At 39.2% G+C, this 19,681-nt stretch overlaps 1 protein-coding gene across 4 annotated transcripts in view; it reads left to right on the forward strand.

The window, feature by feature from the left end:
• The window catches only part of QSER1 (glutamine and serine rich 1), a 62,639-nt gene that overhangs the window by 16,334 nt on the left and 26,624 nt on the right, over positions 1-19,681 (forward strand). For 3 of the 4 annotated variants that reach the window (XM_079789314.1, XM_079789312.1, XM_079789315.1), the window contains 4 exons: positions 2,368-6,066; positions 15,156-15,484; positions 16,471-16,587; positions 17,499-17,632. In XM_079789314.1, the coding sequence (XP_079645440.1) occupies positions 2,368-6,066; positions 15,156-15,484; positions 16,471-16,587; positions 17,499-17,632 (4,279 nt within the window). The remainder of the gene's footprint in view (positions 1-2,367; positions 6,067-15,155; positions 15,485-16,470; positions 16,588-17,498; positions 17,633-19,681) is intronic. The other variant, XM_079789313.1, reaches the window with a different exon arrangement.

Below are 19,681 nucleotides of genomic sequence, written 5' to 3' on the forward strand. Positions count from 1 at the left end.
GAGGATGAAACATTTGCGACTAGAGTCTTGGAGTTAGTTTTTTCCTCAAAGTGACACACTACCCGAGTTATGCATAGTTTTTTGGCGAAGTATGACACACCAAGCTCAAAAGGTTGCCCATCACTGGTTTAGTGTAAAATAAAACAGAATATTAAAAAACACAATAGCTTCATCTTTTGTTTCCTGGAATAACTTTACATATTCAGTTAGTCTTTCTATTCTAGTTCCTATGGTAATATTATTTTAACCACTAATTATAAATGTTATTTATTCTTTTAAGTGTAACTAGATATTTTCTGTCCTTGTAGTAGTAATACTTTTTTGACATTTAATGGAAAGAAGTAAGAGAAGAATGTTTTTGAAAGGGCTAGAGAATCTGTTTTCCCCAATTTTTCCAAAGTGGAAAAAATATTTTTAATGGAAACTTACTAAAAAGCATGTAAACAATGCAAGTATAGCCGAAACCAGTTTGGCTCAGTGGATAGAGCGTCGGCCTGCGGACTGAAAGGCCCCAGGTTCGATTCCGGTCAAAAGCACGTACTTTGGTTGCGGGCACCTCCCCAGTAGGGGGTGTGCAGGAGGCAGCTGATCGATGTTTTTCTCTCATCAATGTTTCTAACTCTATCCCTCTCCCTTCCTCTCTGTAAAAAAAAATCAATAAAATATATTTAAAAAAAACAACACAATGCATGGATATATAAAATGGAAAGTGATAGTTTCTAACAACAATCCCACTTTTTAGAGAAGATTTAACAGTTTGGTATTTACCCTTTTTTTATATCTTTGTATATCAAAACATATATCCACCTATCAATGTTTACAGCAATAATATTATTAGGATATGCCATCATTATTTGATCAATCCCCTGTTGATGGACATTTGGTTGTTTCTACTCATTATGTACAATAACTGTAATGAATATCTTGTACAGATTTCTTTGTGTCCACTTATTTCTATAGGATAAATTTCTAGAAGTGGAACTTTTGGATGAGAAGGGCATATACTTTTTTACTTTAGCTGTGTATGGCTGAAATGCTGTCCTGAAATGTTAACAATTTCTTCTTGACAGTACTTTATTAATTTCTGATTAGCCTTTTATGATAAACATGCATCTGTTGTTACTAGAAATTGTTCATAGGGCATCAAAACTTGAATTGCAAGAGATTTTTAAAGTGCATATATTTTGATAAGAGAAACTTTGCAGTATTAACCTTACTGTAATTGTGAGATTTATTTATCATGTTAAATGTAGAAAATTTAGTTTCAATTTTAATGTTATGAATATTTTAGTTTGTGCATTATTATTTTGCATTGGGTAAATTGATCACTAGAGATTGTGCATTTTTATAGTTTGTTTTTGTTAATACTCAAGGGTATTTTTTTCAATGATTTTTAGAGATTGTGGAAAGGAGTGGGGTCGGGGTGGGGAAAGAAAGGGGGAGATCGATTTGTTGTTGTACTTATTTATGTATTCATTGGTTCCTTCCTGTATGTGCCCTGACTGGGGATTGAACCCACAACCTTGGCATATTGGGATGATGCTCTAACCCAGTGCTCGTCAAACCGCGGCTCGCGAGCCACATGCGGCTCTTTGGCCCCTTGAGTGTTCTAACGCCACTTCTTCAAAATAGACTTGCCTAGGCTGAAAACCGACTTCTCCGCATGGGCCACGAAGTTTCAATCGCACTGTATGTGCGCGCCCACCTGTGGTATTTTGTGGAAGAGCCACACTCAAGGGGCAAAAGAGCCGCATGTGGCTCACGAGCCGCAGTTTGCCCACCACTGCTCTAACCAATTGAGCCATCTAGCCAGGACTCATTTTTACTGGTTTCTTTTTTATTTTTTTAAATATATTTTTATTGATTTCAGAGAGGAAGGGTGAGGGATAGAGAGATAGAAACATCAATGATGAGAGAGAATCATTGATTGGCTGCCTCCTGCATGTCCCCAACTGGGGACCGAGCCGCAACCCGAGTATGTGCCCTTGACCAGAATCGAACCTGGGACCCTTCAGTCCGGAGGCCGACACTCTATCCACTGAGCCAAACCAGCTAGGGCTACTGGTTTCTTAATTGGCCTTGTCTAACTATTTATAATCACATTTATATAACAATTATAGGTATAAGTTGCTGATAAATGTAATTTTGTTTTGCTTTAAGAAAGCTAGCTATTTGAAAATGTAATTTTCAGAATCTTCTCTAAAAAGTAGAACTGTTGTTAGAAACTATCACTTTCCATTTTATATACCCTTGTATTGTTTACATGCTTTTTAGTGAGCAAATGTTATATATGTATCTACTATAAAAACAAATATATGTGTATTTTTGTAGTAATTGCATAAATATCTTCACGTATTCTCTTCATAGGTATGCATTCCTCAGCAGCAACTGAGCTGTTCGTTACTGGACCTTTGCCAACCACTGGAACACTTTCACCTTCTGCCCTCTCTGCTTATCAGCATCCCACCACCTTCAACAATAGAAACTTTGCTACCACCTCACCTTTGGTGCTTCAGGATTCAAGTTTTAACACTACATCAAATGGAATTCTAAATCCTCATGACCCTTTGCTACAAATCAAAACTTCCCAGGGAACTGTTCCAACTGCTTTGGCATTTGAGCGCCTGGGCAGTTCTGTGTTATGTAATAGCGTACCACCTCAGTCCTCAACATATCGCTCAGCTCAAGAATCTGCACCCCATCTTTTACAACCTCAGTTCAGTTTGTTGCCTTCAGCACTTGGGGGAACCCAGCAAATGCCTCAAGCCTACAGTTCAACTCTTTTTACTAATTCTACTGCTTCCATTGAAAGAGCTCTTCGAGAATGTAGTGTTATTAAACACCATCAGCGGCCTTCAGGTACCCAGTCTATTCAGGCACAACTGACTGGTTCACAGCATTCCTTACATAGTTATCTATCAAATGCAAATGTAGTTAATTTTCAGGAAACAAGCAGGCAGTCATCTTTATCCTGTAGCCCAGTTGGAGAGTCCACTCCGGTGAGCAATGGAGGACTGCAGCAGAAGACCTCCCAGGTATCAGTGGAACTTGCTCAATCTTATTCATCTGTAATTCCATCATCAGGGTATCCTCCTTCCACTATACTAGTAAAAAGCTGTTCTGCAAAGCAACCACTCACATCAACTAAGAACCCCAAACCTCAAAGTATAATTCCTCCTGTGCAAACACTAAGCTATTCCAAACCTTTACATAACCAGAGTTCTGTAATATCAGGCCAAGCACAAATTTATTCTACAGCACAACTACCAAGCCTTTTATCAGTTAGTCAGTCCCAAAATTATGGTTTAGTACAACCACATAATGTGCCATCTATTGTCCATTCACAGGTTTATAGATCCAGCAAAGTTGAAAAGTTGCCATCCTTATATAAAACAATGACTTTTTCTGGTTCATCTCAGACTGTAACTTCTGAAAATCAGACACTTAATTATTCTTCTAATCAGCAAGAGGTATTATCCTCAGTTACAAATGAGAATTACCCTGCTCAAACAAGAGATCTATCTTCAGTTAGCCAGTCTCAAAGTTACTCATCTGGTCATTCTCAGGGTTTATCACCAGCTAGCCAGACACAGGTTAATTATTCATCTCAATCACAAGGTTTGTCCGTTGTTAGTCCTTCAGAAAACTATGCATCGGGGCAGTCCCTAACATTAACAGCTCCTTCTCTTTCTTATTCTTCCGCCTCTCGGGCTCAGAGTTTGCCAGAATCTAGCACAACCCAGAATTTTATTTCTATGCACTCTTCCCAAAATGCTCAAGCTCAAGGGTCATCATCTCCCCAGTCCCAAAAGTTTTTGCCTGCCATCCAGTCATCATCTTTTACGTCCTCTACTCATTGTCAGACATTACAGAATAGCATACCTTCCCCTGATCCAAAGTCTTATGCTGAAAGGAAACTTGACTCAAATGTGTATACATCTTCAAAGCAAAAAGAAGATTTTCCAATGCAAGAATTACAGGTATTACAGCCACAAGTATCTCTTGAGTCATCAACCCAAAGACTATCTGATGGGGAAATTAATGTTCAAGAATCAACTTATAAGGTGTCAAAGGCAGATGACAGATACTCTCAGAGCGTAATCAGAAGTAATTCCCATCTTGAAGATCACATTGTTGGGATTGCTCTACAAAGTTCAAAAAAAGAAGAAAGTATGGTTGGTTCAGTGGCACAACTTAACCAACAAATTGGCCAAGTCAGTAGTGCAGCAGCCCTTGATATTAAGAAGGCAACTGATTTAATGCAAACTCCACAAATAACATTGAATACTAAAGACCTAAACCAGCAGGTCTCTCAGCAGCATTCTCTTATACATAAGGTACATGATGTCAAAGTCCAGGAGCAGCATGATCAAATAATTAATGCATCATCTCAGATTCAAATTCCAAATCATACTTTAGGGCAGGGCCATCAGGCATCTCTTCCTAATACACAGATCCTTTTAGATTCTACCTGTGATTTACAAATTCTTCAGCAGTCAATGCTGCAGGCAGGTTTAGGACAGGTAAAGGCGTCTTTACATCATGTTCCAAGTCCTCAACAAATAGTGCATCCTTTTCTTCAAATGGATAGTCATATTATTCAGAGCAATGGTGATCATTCTCAGCAGCAACTCCATACTCAAAATTCTGAAATTATGAAAATGGACCTCTCTGAGTCTTCAAAACCTTTACAACAACATCTAACAACAAAGGGCCATTTTAGTGAAACAAATCAACATGATTCAAAGAATCATTTTGTTTCCCTTGGATCAATATGTTTCCCAGAGGCAATTCTTCTCAATGATGAAAGAAATATTTTATCAAATGTGGATGATATCTTAGCAGCTACAGCAGCAGCTTGTGGGGTTACACCTGATTTTTCCAAGTCAACTTCAAATGAAACCATTCCAACTGTTGAAGATGGTGATTCTAAATCTCATTTTCAGCAGTCATTAGATGTCGGGCATGTAAGTTCAGATTTTAACTCTATAACAGCTACAGTAGGAAAGCCACAGAATATAAATGATATTTCCTTAAATGGAAGTCAAGTTACAGTAAACCTTTCACCAGTACCTACCCTTCAGTCAAAAATGACTCTTGATCAACAGCACATTGAAACACCAGGTCAAAATAAAGCATCTAAACTAACTTCACCAGTGACTGGACCAAGTCATGAAGTCCAGGAGCAAAGGTCTGGCCCATTCAAGAAACAGCCTGCTACCAATCATGACTTTGAAGATGATTGTGAAGTTCCTGTTGATAGTTCATTAAATAATAACAGAAACCAAGAGTTCGTTTCCAGTAGTAGAAGTATAAGTGGAGAGAGTGCTACATCGGAGAGTGAATTCACTGTAGGGGGTGATGACAGTGGTGTGTCAGTGAATCTGACAAGGAGTGCACTTGCACTGTTGGCCATGGCCCAACCTGGGGAGGCTATCAGTGTCAAGATTGAAGAAGAAAACCAAGATTTAATGCATTTTAACCTTCAGAAGAAAAAAACTAAAGGGAAAGGGCAAACTAAAGAGGAAGAGAACAGTAATCTGAAACAGCTGAAAAGACCTATCCAAGGAAAACGCCAAAATTCAAGGGGAACAGATATATATTTGCCATATACTCCTCCTCCCTCAGAAGGCTGCCATGATGTTTATCAGCATCAAGAAAAAATGAGACAGAAGATCAAAGAAGTAGAGGAAAAACAGCCAGAAGTCAAAACAGGATTTATTGCGTCTTTCTTAGATTTTTTGAAATCTGGGCCCAAGCAGCAGTTTTCCACTCTTGCTGTACGAATGCCTAACAGGACTCGACGACCAGGGACCCAGATTGTCCGTACACTTTGTCCCCCACCATTTCCAAAGACTTCATCTACAATACCCACACCTTTAGTGTCTGAAACAGGGGGTAACAGTCCATCAGAAAAAGCTGATAATGAACTTAAAAACTTAGAACATTTATCTTCATTCTCATCTGATGAAGATGATTCTGGAGCATGCAGTAATGATATTTATAAAAACACCTCTACTACCTTAACTACTTTGGATGCTACTTCTGATAATAAAAAGGAAACAGGTAAAGTTTTAAAATTTAGATTTCATAATTATGGCTTTACACTATTATTTTTCTGGCTGTAAGACTGGCTTTGAAGCTTTTTTCGCTTGAAGCAGGTCTGCAAGTTAATTTTCAGGACAAAATGCACAGGTAGGTACCTTAATTTTTTTTCCAGTGTTCCTTGACTGTAGGAATTTCTAGATTTCTGATGGAGTAGTTTTGTTTTTTCCTTGACTTTTTACCACATGCAACTCAACTTACATGGTATGCTATCCAGACTTGTCTAATCTAAGATACCCTGAGGTGTGCTTATGAATATGAGGCATTGTATCGAGGGCCCTGTTGTAGTATAAACTGGCATATTATTTTGGTATGCCAATTTTACCTGAAGATTAACATTTTACTATTAAATATGGTTATATTGTATGCAGCATATACAACTAATATAAGATAAAATTTTCAGCTGGCTCCAGACTATGTCCAGATCACTTTAAGGGAACATTTAGAACTATTTTAAGAAACACTATCTTATGTAAGTAATTGACGAGTATAAATACTACTATTTTAAAGAATATACTAAGGAAAAAATATTTAAAATAGTAAAATAGCTCCCATCTCTGTGCCAGGAACCTAGTAGCAATGGTGGGAGATATGCATTGTAACCTCCAATCCTATCTAATAATAGACAAATATGCAAATTGACCATACCTCCGCCACGCCCACCACCCTATCAGAGCGAGTATGCAAATTAACCCAAACCAAGATGGCTACAGCCACAGAGAGCAAGGTTTCCTAGGTAACAGAGGAAGCCAAGCTTTCCATACCGTTGCAGGCCTTAGCCTCCACTCAAGCTACAAAGTTTCAATTATAGAAGGTAAACAAATTCAAACAAATGGCGGCAGAATGGAGCTTGAGAGAGCAAGCCAGGGTTGCTGCCGGCAACAGGGGAAGCAAAGCTTTCTGCACACCCTGGCTGGGCCCACCCGCTTAAGGCAACAAGTTTCAATTATAACCCCAACACAAATGGCTGCTGGCCTCGGAGGGAGCCCCAGGCTTGGCTCCTCTCCAGGCTACAAAGTTTCAATTGTAGAAGGAAAATAAATTCCAGATACCAGGGCCTCTGCTTGGGTTGCCAGGGGGCGTGGCCGGCCTGCAAATCACCACAGGCCCCTCGCTCAGGCTGCCCCACACCCCAAGGGAACCCCCACCTGATCCGGGACGCCCTTCAGGGCAAACCAGCTGGCCCCCACCCTTGTACCAGGCCTCTATCCTATCTAATAAAAGAGTAATATGCAGATTGATTATCACTGCAACACACGATATAGCTGCCCCCATGTGGTCAAAGATCCTGCCCCCATGTGGACAGAAGATGGCCACCACAGATGGCCAGCAGGAGAGGGCAGTTGGGAGGCACCCGGCCTGCAAGGGAGGGCAGTTGAGAGGGACCAGGCCTGCAAGGGAGGGCAGTTGGAGGTGATCAACCCTGCAGGAGAGGGCAGTTAGGAGTGACCAGGCCGGCAGAGGAGGTAAGTTGGGGGCAAACAGGCTGGCAGCGGAGTGGTTAGGGGGTGATCAGGCTGGCAGGCAGAAGCGGTTAGGGGCAATTAGGAAGGCAGGCAGGCAAGCAGTTGGGAGCCAGCAGTCCTGGATTGTGAGAGTGATGTCCGACTGCCCATTTAGGCCCGATCCCACTGGGGATCGGGCCTAAATGGGCAGTCGGACATCACTCTGGTCTTGGCCTCCCTCTGCGGGGCTATCGTGGGGTGATGGCAGGGCCCCCCGACCAATCTCATTGCACCCTCCTTGGCTGGCCTGGTGCTAGTGCATGTCATAGCGTGGTTGTCCAGAAGGTCGTCTGGATAGTAGTTCTGCTGTTCGGTCATTCGGTTGATTTGCATATTATGCTTTTATTATTATAGATTTGAAATCCTGTGAATATGCACAACTTATTTATTCTAGGATTTTTTTATTCCATAGGATTTTCTATGTAGAAAATGATGGCATCTGCAAATAGAGATAATTTATTTTTCCTTTTCCAATCTTATGCCCTTTTTATCCCTGTCTTAACATACATGCTAGGATTTCTCATATAATGCTTAATGAGAGTGGTGAGTTGGACATCTTGATTATGTTCTTAATCTTTGGCAGAAAGGACTCAATCTCGCCATTAAGTATGATGTTAACCGTATGTTTTTTGTAGATGTCTTTTATCACATTAAAGAAGTTCCATACATTTCTTAGATTGCTGACAGTTTTTACAATGAATGAAGGTTGAATTTTGTCAAATACTTTTTCATCTGTTGAAATGTTCATGCAATTTTCTTGTTTTAAAATTCTTTTCAAAAACTTCTATTGATTGATTTTAGAGAGAGAAACATTGATTTGTTGTTTCACTTATATGTGCATTCATTGGCTGATACTTATATGTGCCCTGACCAGCAATCAAACCTGCAACCTTGGAGTATTAGGACCATCCTCTAAACCAGCAATCACCAACCGGTAGTCCGCGGATCACTGGTGGTCCGTGAGGTTTGAAAGGTTGGCAACTGCTGCTCTAAACAACTGCGCTACCAGGCCAGGACTTCATGCAGTTTTCTTATTTAGTCTGTCAATATGGGGAGTTACATTGATTTTAAAATATATTCGTGGCCTTGCATTCCCAGGATAAACCCCACTGACTTTTACCTTTTTTTAATACATTAATCGATTCAACTTTCTAATTTTTTTTTTTTTGCATCTATGTTTGCAATCGATATTCATATATAGTTTCCTTTTTGTAATACCTTTGTCTGGTTTTGGTATCTGGTTATTGCTGACTTCGTAAATGAATTGGGTAGTGTTCCCTTCTTTTGTATTTTCTGTAAAAGATTTGGTAGTATTATTTCTTCCACAAATGTTTGGCTGAATTTGCTAGTGAAGCCATCTAGATCTAGAGTTTTCTTTGTCAGAAAGTTTTTTAACTATGAATTCAATTTATTTCTTTTTTTCCTTTTTTTTTTGGTTAATCCTCACCCAGGGATATTTTCCATTGATTTTTAGAGAGAATGGAAGGGAGGGGCATAGACAGAGAGAAACATTGATGTGAAATAGACACATGGATTGGTTGCCTCCCGCACACACCCAGACCAAGGGCTGGGGATAGAGCCTGCAACTGAGGAATGTGCCCTTGACTGGAATGGAACCCAGGATCCTTCAGTCCACAGTCCAACACTATCCACTGAGACAAACCGGCTACGGCTCAGTTGATTTCTTAATGTTAAATCCTTTTTTTAAAAAAATTTTACCATTTACTCTACTTGGTCATGATGAAATTTTTTAACCCATTGTAAGATTTAAGTTGCTAGTATTTTATTTGGTAACTAGAGGCCTGGTGTACGAAATTCGTGCACTGGGGACGGGAGAGGCTCCCGCCATCGCCGTTGCACTCATCAGCCGTGAGCCTGGCTTCTGGCTGAGAGGTGCTCCCTCTGTGGGAGCGCACTGACCAACAGGGGGCAGCTCCTGCGTTGTGCAGGATCAGGCTGAAACGGGCTCTCCAACATCTCCAGAGGGGTCCTGGATTGCAAGAGGGCACAAGCCAGTCCGGCCCCCACTGGTGCACGATCAGGGCCAGGGAGGGACGCAGGAGGTTGGCCAGCCACGAGGGACTGCGGGAGGACGCAGGACATGTCCAGCTCATCTCACTCAGTCCTGATCAGCGGGACCCCAGGAGTAAGCTAACCTGCCGGTCAGAGCGTCTGCCCCCTCCTGGTGGTTAGTGCACATCATAGCGAGCCGTTGATGGCCTTAGCATATCATTAACATATTACGCTTTGATTGGTTGAACGGGTGACCGGACGACTGGACACTTGGCATATTAGGCTTTTATTATATAGGACTAGAGGCCTGATGCATGAAATTTGTGCAAGAGTAGGCCTTCCTTTCCCCGACTGCCAGCACTGGCTTCCCCTAGGCACCCAGGACCTGGGTTTCTCTCCGGCCACTGGCAGGCACTGGACCCCAGCTTCCCTCCGGCTGCCTGCACGCACCCAGGAGCTGGGCTTCCCTTGCAGCCCTGGCTTTGTCTAGTCTAATTAGCATATTATGCTTTTATTACTATAGATTTTAGGCCTAGATTCATAAATGAGATTAGTTTGTACTGGTTTTCTTTTGTCTTATTCTTGTTTGTATTCAGGAATATTTTGAAGTTTACCACATATAGGGATTTGGTTAAACTTTCTAAGAATATATCTGGGACTTTGCATTTTCCTGAGGTAGTTTGATCTATCTGGGTCAATTTAAGAAAGGTATATTTTCTGGTAAAATTATCCCTTTTGCTTAATTTTAAAGTTTGTTATAAAGTTGTACATAGTATTCCCTTATACATTTAAAAAATATTTTTTTATTGATTTAAGAGAGGAAAGGAAGAGTGTAAGAGAGAAACATCAATAATAAGAGAATTATTGATTGGCTGCCCCCTACACACTCCACACAGGGATCAAGCCTGCAACCTGGGCATGTGCCCTGACCGGGAATCAAACTGTGACCTCCTCGTTCTCAGATCAGTGCTCAACCACTGAGCCACGCCAGCTGGGCCCTCATCCATTTTTTTTTTTAATTTTATTTATTGATTTTTAGAGAGAGAGAGAGAGAGAAGCATTGATTTGTTGTTCCACTTTTTTATGCATTCATTGATTGCTTCTTATATGTGCTCTGACTGTGGCTCAAACCCACAACCTTGGTGTATTAGGACAAAGCTCTAACCTACCGAGCAACTAGCCAGGCCTTCCCTTATAAGTTTTTACTCTCCTCTATTTCTGTAATTATGTTCTTTTTTGCTCCAAATTATTATTTGAATCTTTTTGTTGATCGGTCTGTGAAAAGTTTACCTATTTAATGAGTGTTTTCAAGAAACCTAACTACTTTTTTTATTCTGTTATCATTTTTACTCACTTTTTCTTAATTTTTGCTTTTATCAGTTCTTTTCCCCTACGTTCTCTGGGTTCAATTTAATATTCTCTCTTTGGCTTCTTGAGTATAATACTTCATGTTTGTATTTGCTCACTCTCTAACTATTGGCATTAAAGTGTTAGTTTTCTTATTTGCACAACACTGACTGTATCCCTCTGGTTTCAATTTGTAATGCTCTCACTGTCCCTTCTAAATGGTTTGTCATTATAGTTTTAATTTCCTTTTTAACCCAAAAGTTATTAAGGATAGTGGGGTTTTTTTGCCTGTTTCCTAGTAGGTTTTGGTGTTTGTTGTTGTTAGTGGTATTCTTTTGTTACTAATTTGTGGCCCTGTTGTATTGTCATCAAGGAAATATGGCTTAAATGATGTCTGCATCTTTAAATGTATGGAAATTTTATTAGTAGCTGGGAAATGGTCAGTTTTTATAAATTCCATGAGTAACAAGTGGTAATAGGTTTCATTAAACCCTTTATATCTTATTTTTCACTTAATGTAATAAATGACATTAGGTTCTATAAGAAAGTGTATATGTTGGTCTAGAACTTACCTTAAAGTATCCCAGCACATATTAAATGTGTGATGAATGGGTAGATGAAAGAAGTATACCAAAAAAAAAAAAAGAAGTATACCAAACTGTTCGTGGTGGTTACCACTGAGTTATGGTACCATAAGGGTTTGTATTTTCTACTTTTGTGTATGTTTGAAATGTTTAATAATAAATTTTTAAAAATCTTCCCTATCCTTATTTGTTTTTAGATTGCTTGATCTGTTGATTCCTGAAAAAGGTGTGTTAAAGTTTCCAACGACATTTAATTAATTATTTATCTAATACTATTGACTTGATATGTTTTGAACCTATGTAATCAGGTGCATACAGTTTTACTATAGTTAAATTTATTTTATCATAATAAAATATCTCTTCTCCCCGTTTAATTTCCCATTTCTGTTTTTAATATTGCCGTGCTAATTTTATTGTTATTGGTAGCATATTTAGTGTACTTTTCCATATCTCTGTTTTCTTTCTTTCAGAACATTTTTCTTATGAAATAAAACTCACATATGGACTATAACACACAAAGGGAAAACACAAATAAGAATTTCCATAAATTTGAAAATGCAGACATTATTTAAGCCATATTTCCTGACCATATGCAGTAATTTCATTGTGTACAGTATTGTATATTTTTCCCTCAACTAATTTGGAAGTTATATAGTCTTTTAAAAAATATTTGCTTAACTTTTAATTATGGAAATTTTCAAACAAACAAAAGTACAGTGATTGGCATAATTAAACCAATTTATGTATCAATCAGTAAGTTTTTATTTAAAAACTTCTAAATAACTTGATACGACTTCTAAAAGGCTTAACCATAACTGAAGTGACAAACCACTTAGAAAGGACTGTGGAGCATTGTATTTTAAAACCAATGGGATGTACCAAGAATGTGGAGCAAAGAAGAAAACTTATGATGTTAAATTCTACACATAAGAAAGTACAAAAATAAATTGAGTATTAAATTAAACCCAACTCATAACCTCTAGAATTAATCACTGAGTTGGATGGTAATCACTTACTTGCTTTTTTTCTATCATTTTACCACCTGTGTATGCATCCCTAAACACTATACTTTTGTTTTGGCTTGTTTTAAAACTTCATATAAAGAAACCAATTTATGTAATCAACCAACTGAGCCATACCAGCCAGTCTTAAATAATAAGACTGAAAGTCAGAATTATTCCTTTACCAATAAGCATGATGTTAACTGTTTTTTGTTTGTTTTTTATATTTTTATTGATTTCAGAGAGGAAGGGGGAGGAAGAGAGAGAGAGAAACATCAATTATAAGAGAGAATCATTGATTGGCTGCCTCCTGCATGCCCCCTACTGGGGATCAAGCCCACAACGTGGGCATGTGCCCTTGACCAGAATCAAACCCAGGACCCTTCAGTCCACAGGCCGATGCTCTATCCACTGAGCCAAACCAGCTAGGGCAACTGGGTTTTTTATAGATAGATGCCCTTCATCAGGTTGAAGACGGTTCCTTCTATTTTTAGGTTGTGAGTATTTGTATCATGAAAGTGCTTATTCACGATACTGAATTTTGTCAAATGCTTTTTCTGTGCTCATTGAGATGATCCTTGGTTTTTGTACTTTGTTATTTTAATATGATGATTGATTGATTTTCAGATGTTAAACTAAGCATGCATTCCTAGGATAAAACCCACTTGGGTCATTCTTTTTTATGTTGGTAGATTTTCTCATATTTTTTTCGGGGGATTTTTCATGAGGGATACTGATCTATAGTTTTTGTTTATTTGTTTTTTTCATGGTATTTTTGTCTGGTTTAGGTATTGGAATAATACCAGTCTCATAAAATGAGTCTGGAAGTACTGCCTCCTATATTTTAGAGTTTAGCAGGGATTAGTATTGAACCCATTTAGGCATGTGCATATCTTTATCTTTGTACGGTATTTTAAAATATATATACTTTATTGATTTTTTTACATAGAGGAAGGGGGAGGGATAGAGAGCCAGAAACATCAGATGAGAGAGAAACATCGATCAGCTGCCTCCTGCACATCCCCTACTGGGGATGTACCCGCAACCAAGGTACATGCCCTTGAATGGAATCGAACCTTGGACCCTTCAGTCTGCAGGCCGATGCTCTATCCACTGAGCCAAACCGACCAAAGCTCTTTGTAGGGTGTTTTAAAATTTATTTTACTCTTTATTTGTTATTGGTCTATTCCAGCAATTTTCAACCTTTTTCATCTCATGGCACACATAAACTAATTACTTAAATTCTGTGGCACACCAAAAAGTATATTTCTTGCTGATCTGACAAAAAAAATAGGTATAGCCGAAACCGGTTTGGCTCAGTGGATAGAGCGTCGGCATGCGGACTGAAAGGTCCCAGGTTCGATTCTGGTCAAGGGCACGTACATTATTGGTTGTGGGCACATCCCCAGTGAGGGGTGTGCAGGAGGCAGCTGGTTGATATTTCTCTCTCATCGATGTTTCTAGCTCTCTATCCCTCTCCCTTCCTCTCTGTGAAAAATCAATAAAATATATTTTTTAAAAAAGGTATAATTTTGATTCATTCACACCGATGGCTATTGTCATTTTAAAAAACATTTTTATTAATTTGAAAGAGAGAGGAAGGGAGAGGGAGAGAGCGAAAATCATCAACATTGATTGGCTACCTCCTGCATACCCCCTACTGAGGATCAAGCCCACAACCTAGGCATGTGCCCTAACGAGGAATCAAACTGGTGACCTCTTAGTGCATAGGGTGAAGCTCAACCCGCTGAGTAACACTGGCTAGGGCAGCTGTTGTCATTTTTAAATTTGATAATCTAAGGGAAAAGAGGTCAGTGCCCCTAACTAAATACAGCGTATTTTCAAAATTCTTATGGCACAGCAGTTGAAAATCACTGGTCTATCCAGATGGTCATTTTTTTCTTGAGTCTATTTTTGTAGTTTGTGTCTTTCTAGGAAATGTGTCCATTTTATGTAAATTATTTGTTAGCATACAATTTTTCATATTATTACATTATAATTCTTTTTATTTTATAGCTTCTAGTGCTGATTCAGAATATTTTGGGGTTGTTGTTTTCCTTTCCTACATACAATTGGCTGTTCTTCTAGGAATATTTCACAACTTTGGTCAGCTGACCCTTACTTAACTTGCATCATTTTCGTGTCTCTGTTCTTTTTAAAATATCTTTATGTTACTTAAGTGGACTTAGGGTCATTGTAGGTCAGTGGAGATTCTCAGTCTGTAATGCTCACCACTTTGATTATTGAAAATTAACAACCATTCTTTAATTTCTTACTGCACTTTTTGATTGTTTCAAGTAATTTTTTAAATATATTTTTTATTGATTTCAGAGAGGAAGGGAGGAGAGATGGAAACATCAATGATGAGAGAATCATTGATCAGCTGCCTCATGCATGCCCCCTACTGGGGATTGAGCTCACAACCCAGAAATGTGCCCCCACCGGGAATCGAACCTTGACTTCCTTGTTCATAGGTCGATGCTCAATCACTGAGCCACACAGGCCAGGCGTTTCAAATAATTAATGGCAAAAATAATTGTTTCTTTTTAAACTGTTATGTTTAATTATTTGTATTATTTATTTGTATTTGCTTGATCTAGTTTCAGAAGCCCTACAGGTGGTAACTACTAGCCTAACTGCCAATACTACTGGTACTGCTACTACTTCATCCACCTCTGTGGGTACAATTAAGCAAGAACCTCTCTACTCTACTTCATCTGCAGTAAATATCCTGGAAAATAAAGGCTCTACAGAACTCTCAAAGCCAATCGAATTTGATGGTCTTCCTTCAAACCAATTTGCAAAAGGACAAGATACTATTGCCATAGAAGGTTTTACAGATGATGAGAACACAGAAAGTGGAGGAGAAGGCCAATACAGAGAGCGTGATGAGTTTGTGGTAAAGATAGAAGACATAGAGACTTTTAAGGTGATGTGAATGTTCACAAGTATAAAGACTGTATAGTTTAGTGGGAATGTACTATGATAGCCTTCATGATGACTTCAATAGTATGCACCTAGCTTGAAATGCTTAAAGTTATATTTTCACAATTATTCTTTATAATTGTTCAATAATTATAAAATCATTAGTATATACCAGATATTATATAAAGGAAAATAACTTAAAATAATTTTAACTTATATCTGAGTCTTATGTATTTCTGACTAGTCAATATGTTGCATTTATGTACTAGTGATTAGAGCAGTTTTGTTGTGTGTTTTTTTCTTGTTTTTTTTTTCTTTTTGTTAGAGCAGTTTTGAAATGTTAATTTTTTTTTTCAAGGATCTCAACAAATTGTATACTATTAGGAGGTTGAGAAAATGGTTATCTAATTTTAAAGTTTAAAGAAAATAACAGGAATATCATGTAAAAGTAGAATTAGAAGACTTACTTTTATAATTTCAAATTATAGAACCATGAGTAGAACTTTACAATTTCACACAAAATTTTATCTATGTTTAAGAAAACTTACGTTTGTTTGTTTTGGTTTTATTTTTTAATTGGGGTGGAAAGAAATAGCTTTAAAAAGTACATTGAGTACAAAATTCAAATGATCTCCATTCACAATTAACTGTTGTTAATATTTCAGCATATTTGTTTATTGTCTTTTTGAATATGTATCTACTGTTATAAAATTGCATAAGTAATACATGAAAATATCATCAGAGAAAAATTTTCCAATAGCTATACAAAGGAGTAATGGGCTACTTTGCATGTTGGTGTGCTCCTTATATCTGGAAGAATTTAAGCAGAGACTGAATAGCTCGCTTATAAGAATTATTATAAAAGTTCAGCTAGGTAAAAGATAAAAGTTGAGCTAGATAGGTTTTTAATATTCCTTTTAGCGCTAAGATTCTATAAATCTAGAATATGTTGCTAGTGTTTATAAATGTAATTAAGTCTGCTTTTTATAGGAGGCTTTAAAAACAGGAAAAGAACCACCAGCTATTTGGAAAGTACAAAAAGCTTTATTACAGAAGTTTGTTCCTGAAATTCGAGTTGGGCAAAGAGAATTTGCTGCTACAAATAGTGTAAGCAAAATGTTTGTTTATATTAGCCTTCCTATTTTTTTTTAATAGTGATCATGTGGAAAATATAGAATGATTTAAATGTAAACATATTTTATATTGAGCGTTTATAATATAAAACTAGAGGCCCAGTGCATGAAATTCATGCACTCGGGGAGGGGGCGTCCCTCAGTCCAGCCTGCACCCTCTCGCAGTCTGGGAGCCCACAGGGGATGTCCGACTGACAGCTTAGGGGCAATCAGACATCCTTAGTTCTGCTGTGGAGGCGGGAGAGGCTCCTGCCACCGCCGCTGAACTCACCAGCCGTGAGCCTGGCTCAGGGCTTCTGGCTGAGCTGTGCTTCCCCCTGTGGGAGCACAATGACCACCAGGGGGCAGCTCCTGCATTGAGCGTCTGCCCCTTCGTGGTCATTGCACGTCATAGCAACCGGTCGTTCCACCGTTTGGTCAATTTGCATATTAGCCTTTTATTATATAGGATTGCATTAAAATTTGAATAACAGAGTACAGGCATACCTCGGAGATATTGCAGCTTCAGTTTTAGAACACCACAATAAAGTGAGTTATAATCTTTTTGTTGGTGGAAGGTAAGAGTTCAGATGGGCTCAGAGTCTCCTAATGTTGATTAGCCCACTTTACCAGAAGATTTACAGAGGTTATTCTTTTGTACTTATGTGTACTTATTTAATAGCATTGAGTAAGTAAACATCTAATAATTAACCAAATGAAATTGCTTCTATGTATGAGCCTGCAGTTAAGAATTAGCCTACGATCATTTTTATTGAGGGTGAAATTAGCCTGCCCAGAGTTGCATTTTGAAAAACATTAAGGATGGTTATATGACATACAAGCTGACAAATATTCTATGTACAGAATGTATAATTATGTAATTCAAAATGTTATTTTTTTCCTTAGTACCTTGGATATTTTGGAGACGCAAAGAGTAAATACAAAAGGATATATGTGAAGTTCATTGAAAACACAAACAAAAAGGAATATGTCAGAGTGTGTTCCAAAAAGCCAAGAAGTAAGCCTTCACAAACTAGCAGGTATTTTTTTTTTTATGTAATAGTAGAGGCCCGGTGCATGAAATTTGTGCATGGGTACAGTCCTAGGCCTGGCCTGCAATCGAAGCTGAGTGTCTGGTATGGAACGGCAGGTCCCAGCTGACCTCTGGGCCCTGGGCAGCGCCTGGGCAGCTCCCCACATGCTCCACTCCTCCTGAGTCTCGGCGCCCGAGTCCCCATGCAGAGATGCGGTGAATGTGGCCAGATGCCGTGGGCCAGGGTATAGCGTGAGCCTCTGGGCCACCCAGCAGTGCCACCCAGAAGCCGGGCGGGCAGCGCACTCTCTCCTGGTCGGCCTCGCAGACCGGCTCCTGCACAAACTCACGGAGAACCCAACTGGCCCCTGTGGTCCCGGTGGCTGCAGCCCAGCTCACCTGGAAGATGCTGCACGGGTGCCAGGCAGGCTCCTCGCGGGTCTCTGGCACCTGAGTGTAGGGGCTTCCCCGGTGTGTGAGCCCTGGCGTCCCAGGGGAGGGTAGGAGGGGGAGTGAGAGCGAGCTCGGCAGACACCCTGCATTCTCACCACATCTCCATCTCAGTCACCTCTGCCCCCAGGTAGCCAGTGAGAGGTCGCAGTGTGTGACAGACCCCCGCCATGTTACCCGCCACCCCCTGGTGGTCAGCACATGTCATAGTGAGCAATCGAACTCCCATTCTCCCAGTGGAACTCCTGAGGGAACACTTTGCATATTAGCCTCTTATATAGAGAGACTAGAGGCCCAATGCACAAAATTCATACAAGAGTAGGCCTTCCTCCCCCCAGCTGCTGGCACCATCTTCCCTCCGGGACCCGGGCTTCCCTCCGGTCGCCAGCAGGCACCTGGGACCTGGGCTTCTCTTGCAGCTCCGGCTTCATCTGGAAAGTTGTCCGGAAGGATGTCCGGTCTAATTAGCATATTACGCTTTTATTATTATCATAGATGTTTGTGTAGTACAGGCAGTCCTCAGGTTATGTTGGAGATCTGTTCCTACGGCGCGACGTAACTCGATTTTCGCCATAAGTCAGAACCTACCTACATAAGCACCTATGTCACTCACATGGAGCATATACACAGCAGTATTGAAGTGAAACAGTAAAAAAAATTTAAAAGAAAGATAACAATTCCTGACCTTTACTTATGGTAAATAAGTAATAAAAAACATAAAGCACATATGTACATACGTCGAAATGACGGAACTTTTTTTTAATATAAATACTGTAAATGGGAGATGGCGACGTAACCACAAAACGACATAAGTCAAGTCTGACATAACCCGAGGACTGCCTGTAATTATTGGAGAGCTTATTATTGGTGATGTCTTGTACAAAGAATTATATCAATTAAAGAGACTGGTTTTTCCCCCCATTATATACAAGTGTAAAAATTCAGCCCTAGGGAATAATTGATTCTTTTTGAAGTAATGAGACAGGAATTGTGAAGCTCATGGCTGTTTGGGGTGGCATGGGTACCCTTTTCTTTCTCTGAGTATTTTTGGTGTCACCCTAATATAGTGAGAAGAAAAAGAATTTGTAGTCAAGGTTTGAGTCCAGAGTTTTGTGACCTAGAGTAAGACAATCTTTTGTATACATAAAGTGAAAATGATAATGGTGTGTCAAATTTGAAATGAAATAAATTTTGAAAAAAAGATCTTTAAGCCCTATACATTACTAAGCATTATTAATACCATCATATTAATGTAACTGAGTTGTCGGCAGCGTGAATCTGGAAGAAAACTGACCTAGCCACGTTCCCTGTGGTCTGTATGGGAAAGGAGATATACTAGTTATTCTCAATCTAATGCTAGGAAGGTCTAGTTTGATTAAAATTCCAACTTATTGGAAACAGCCCACTTTATTTTTATAATGGAATTTGATCTATTCAAATCTCTAGCATATAGCAGATCTCCTTTTTAATATATTTTTATTGATTTCAGAGAGGAAGGGAGAGGGAGAGAGAGATAGAAACATCAATGATGAGAGAGAATCATTGATTGGCTGCTTCCTACATGCCCCCTCCTGGGGATCGAGCCCAGAGACCGGGTATGTGTCCT

This window comes from Cnephaeus nilssonii, assembly GCF_951640355.1.
Source record: "Cnephaeus nilssonii genome assembly, chromosome: 13".
NCBI lineage: Eukaryota > Metazoa > Chordata > Mammalia > Chiroptera > Vespertilionidae > Cnephaeus > Cnephaeus nilssonii.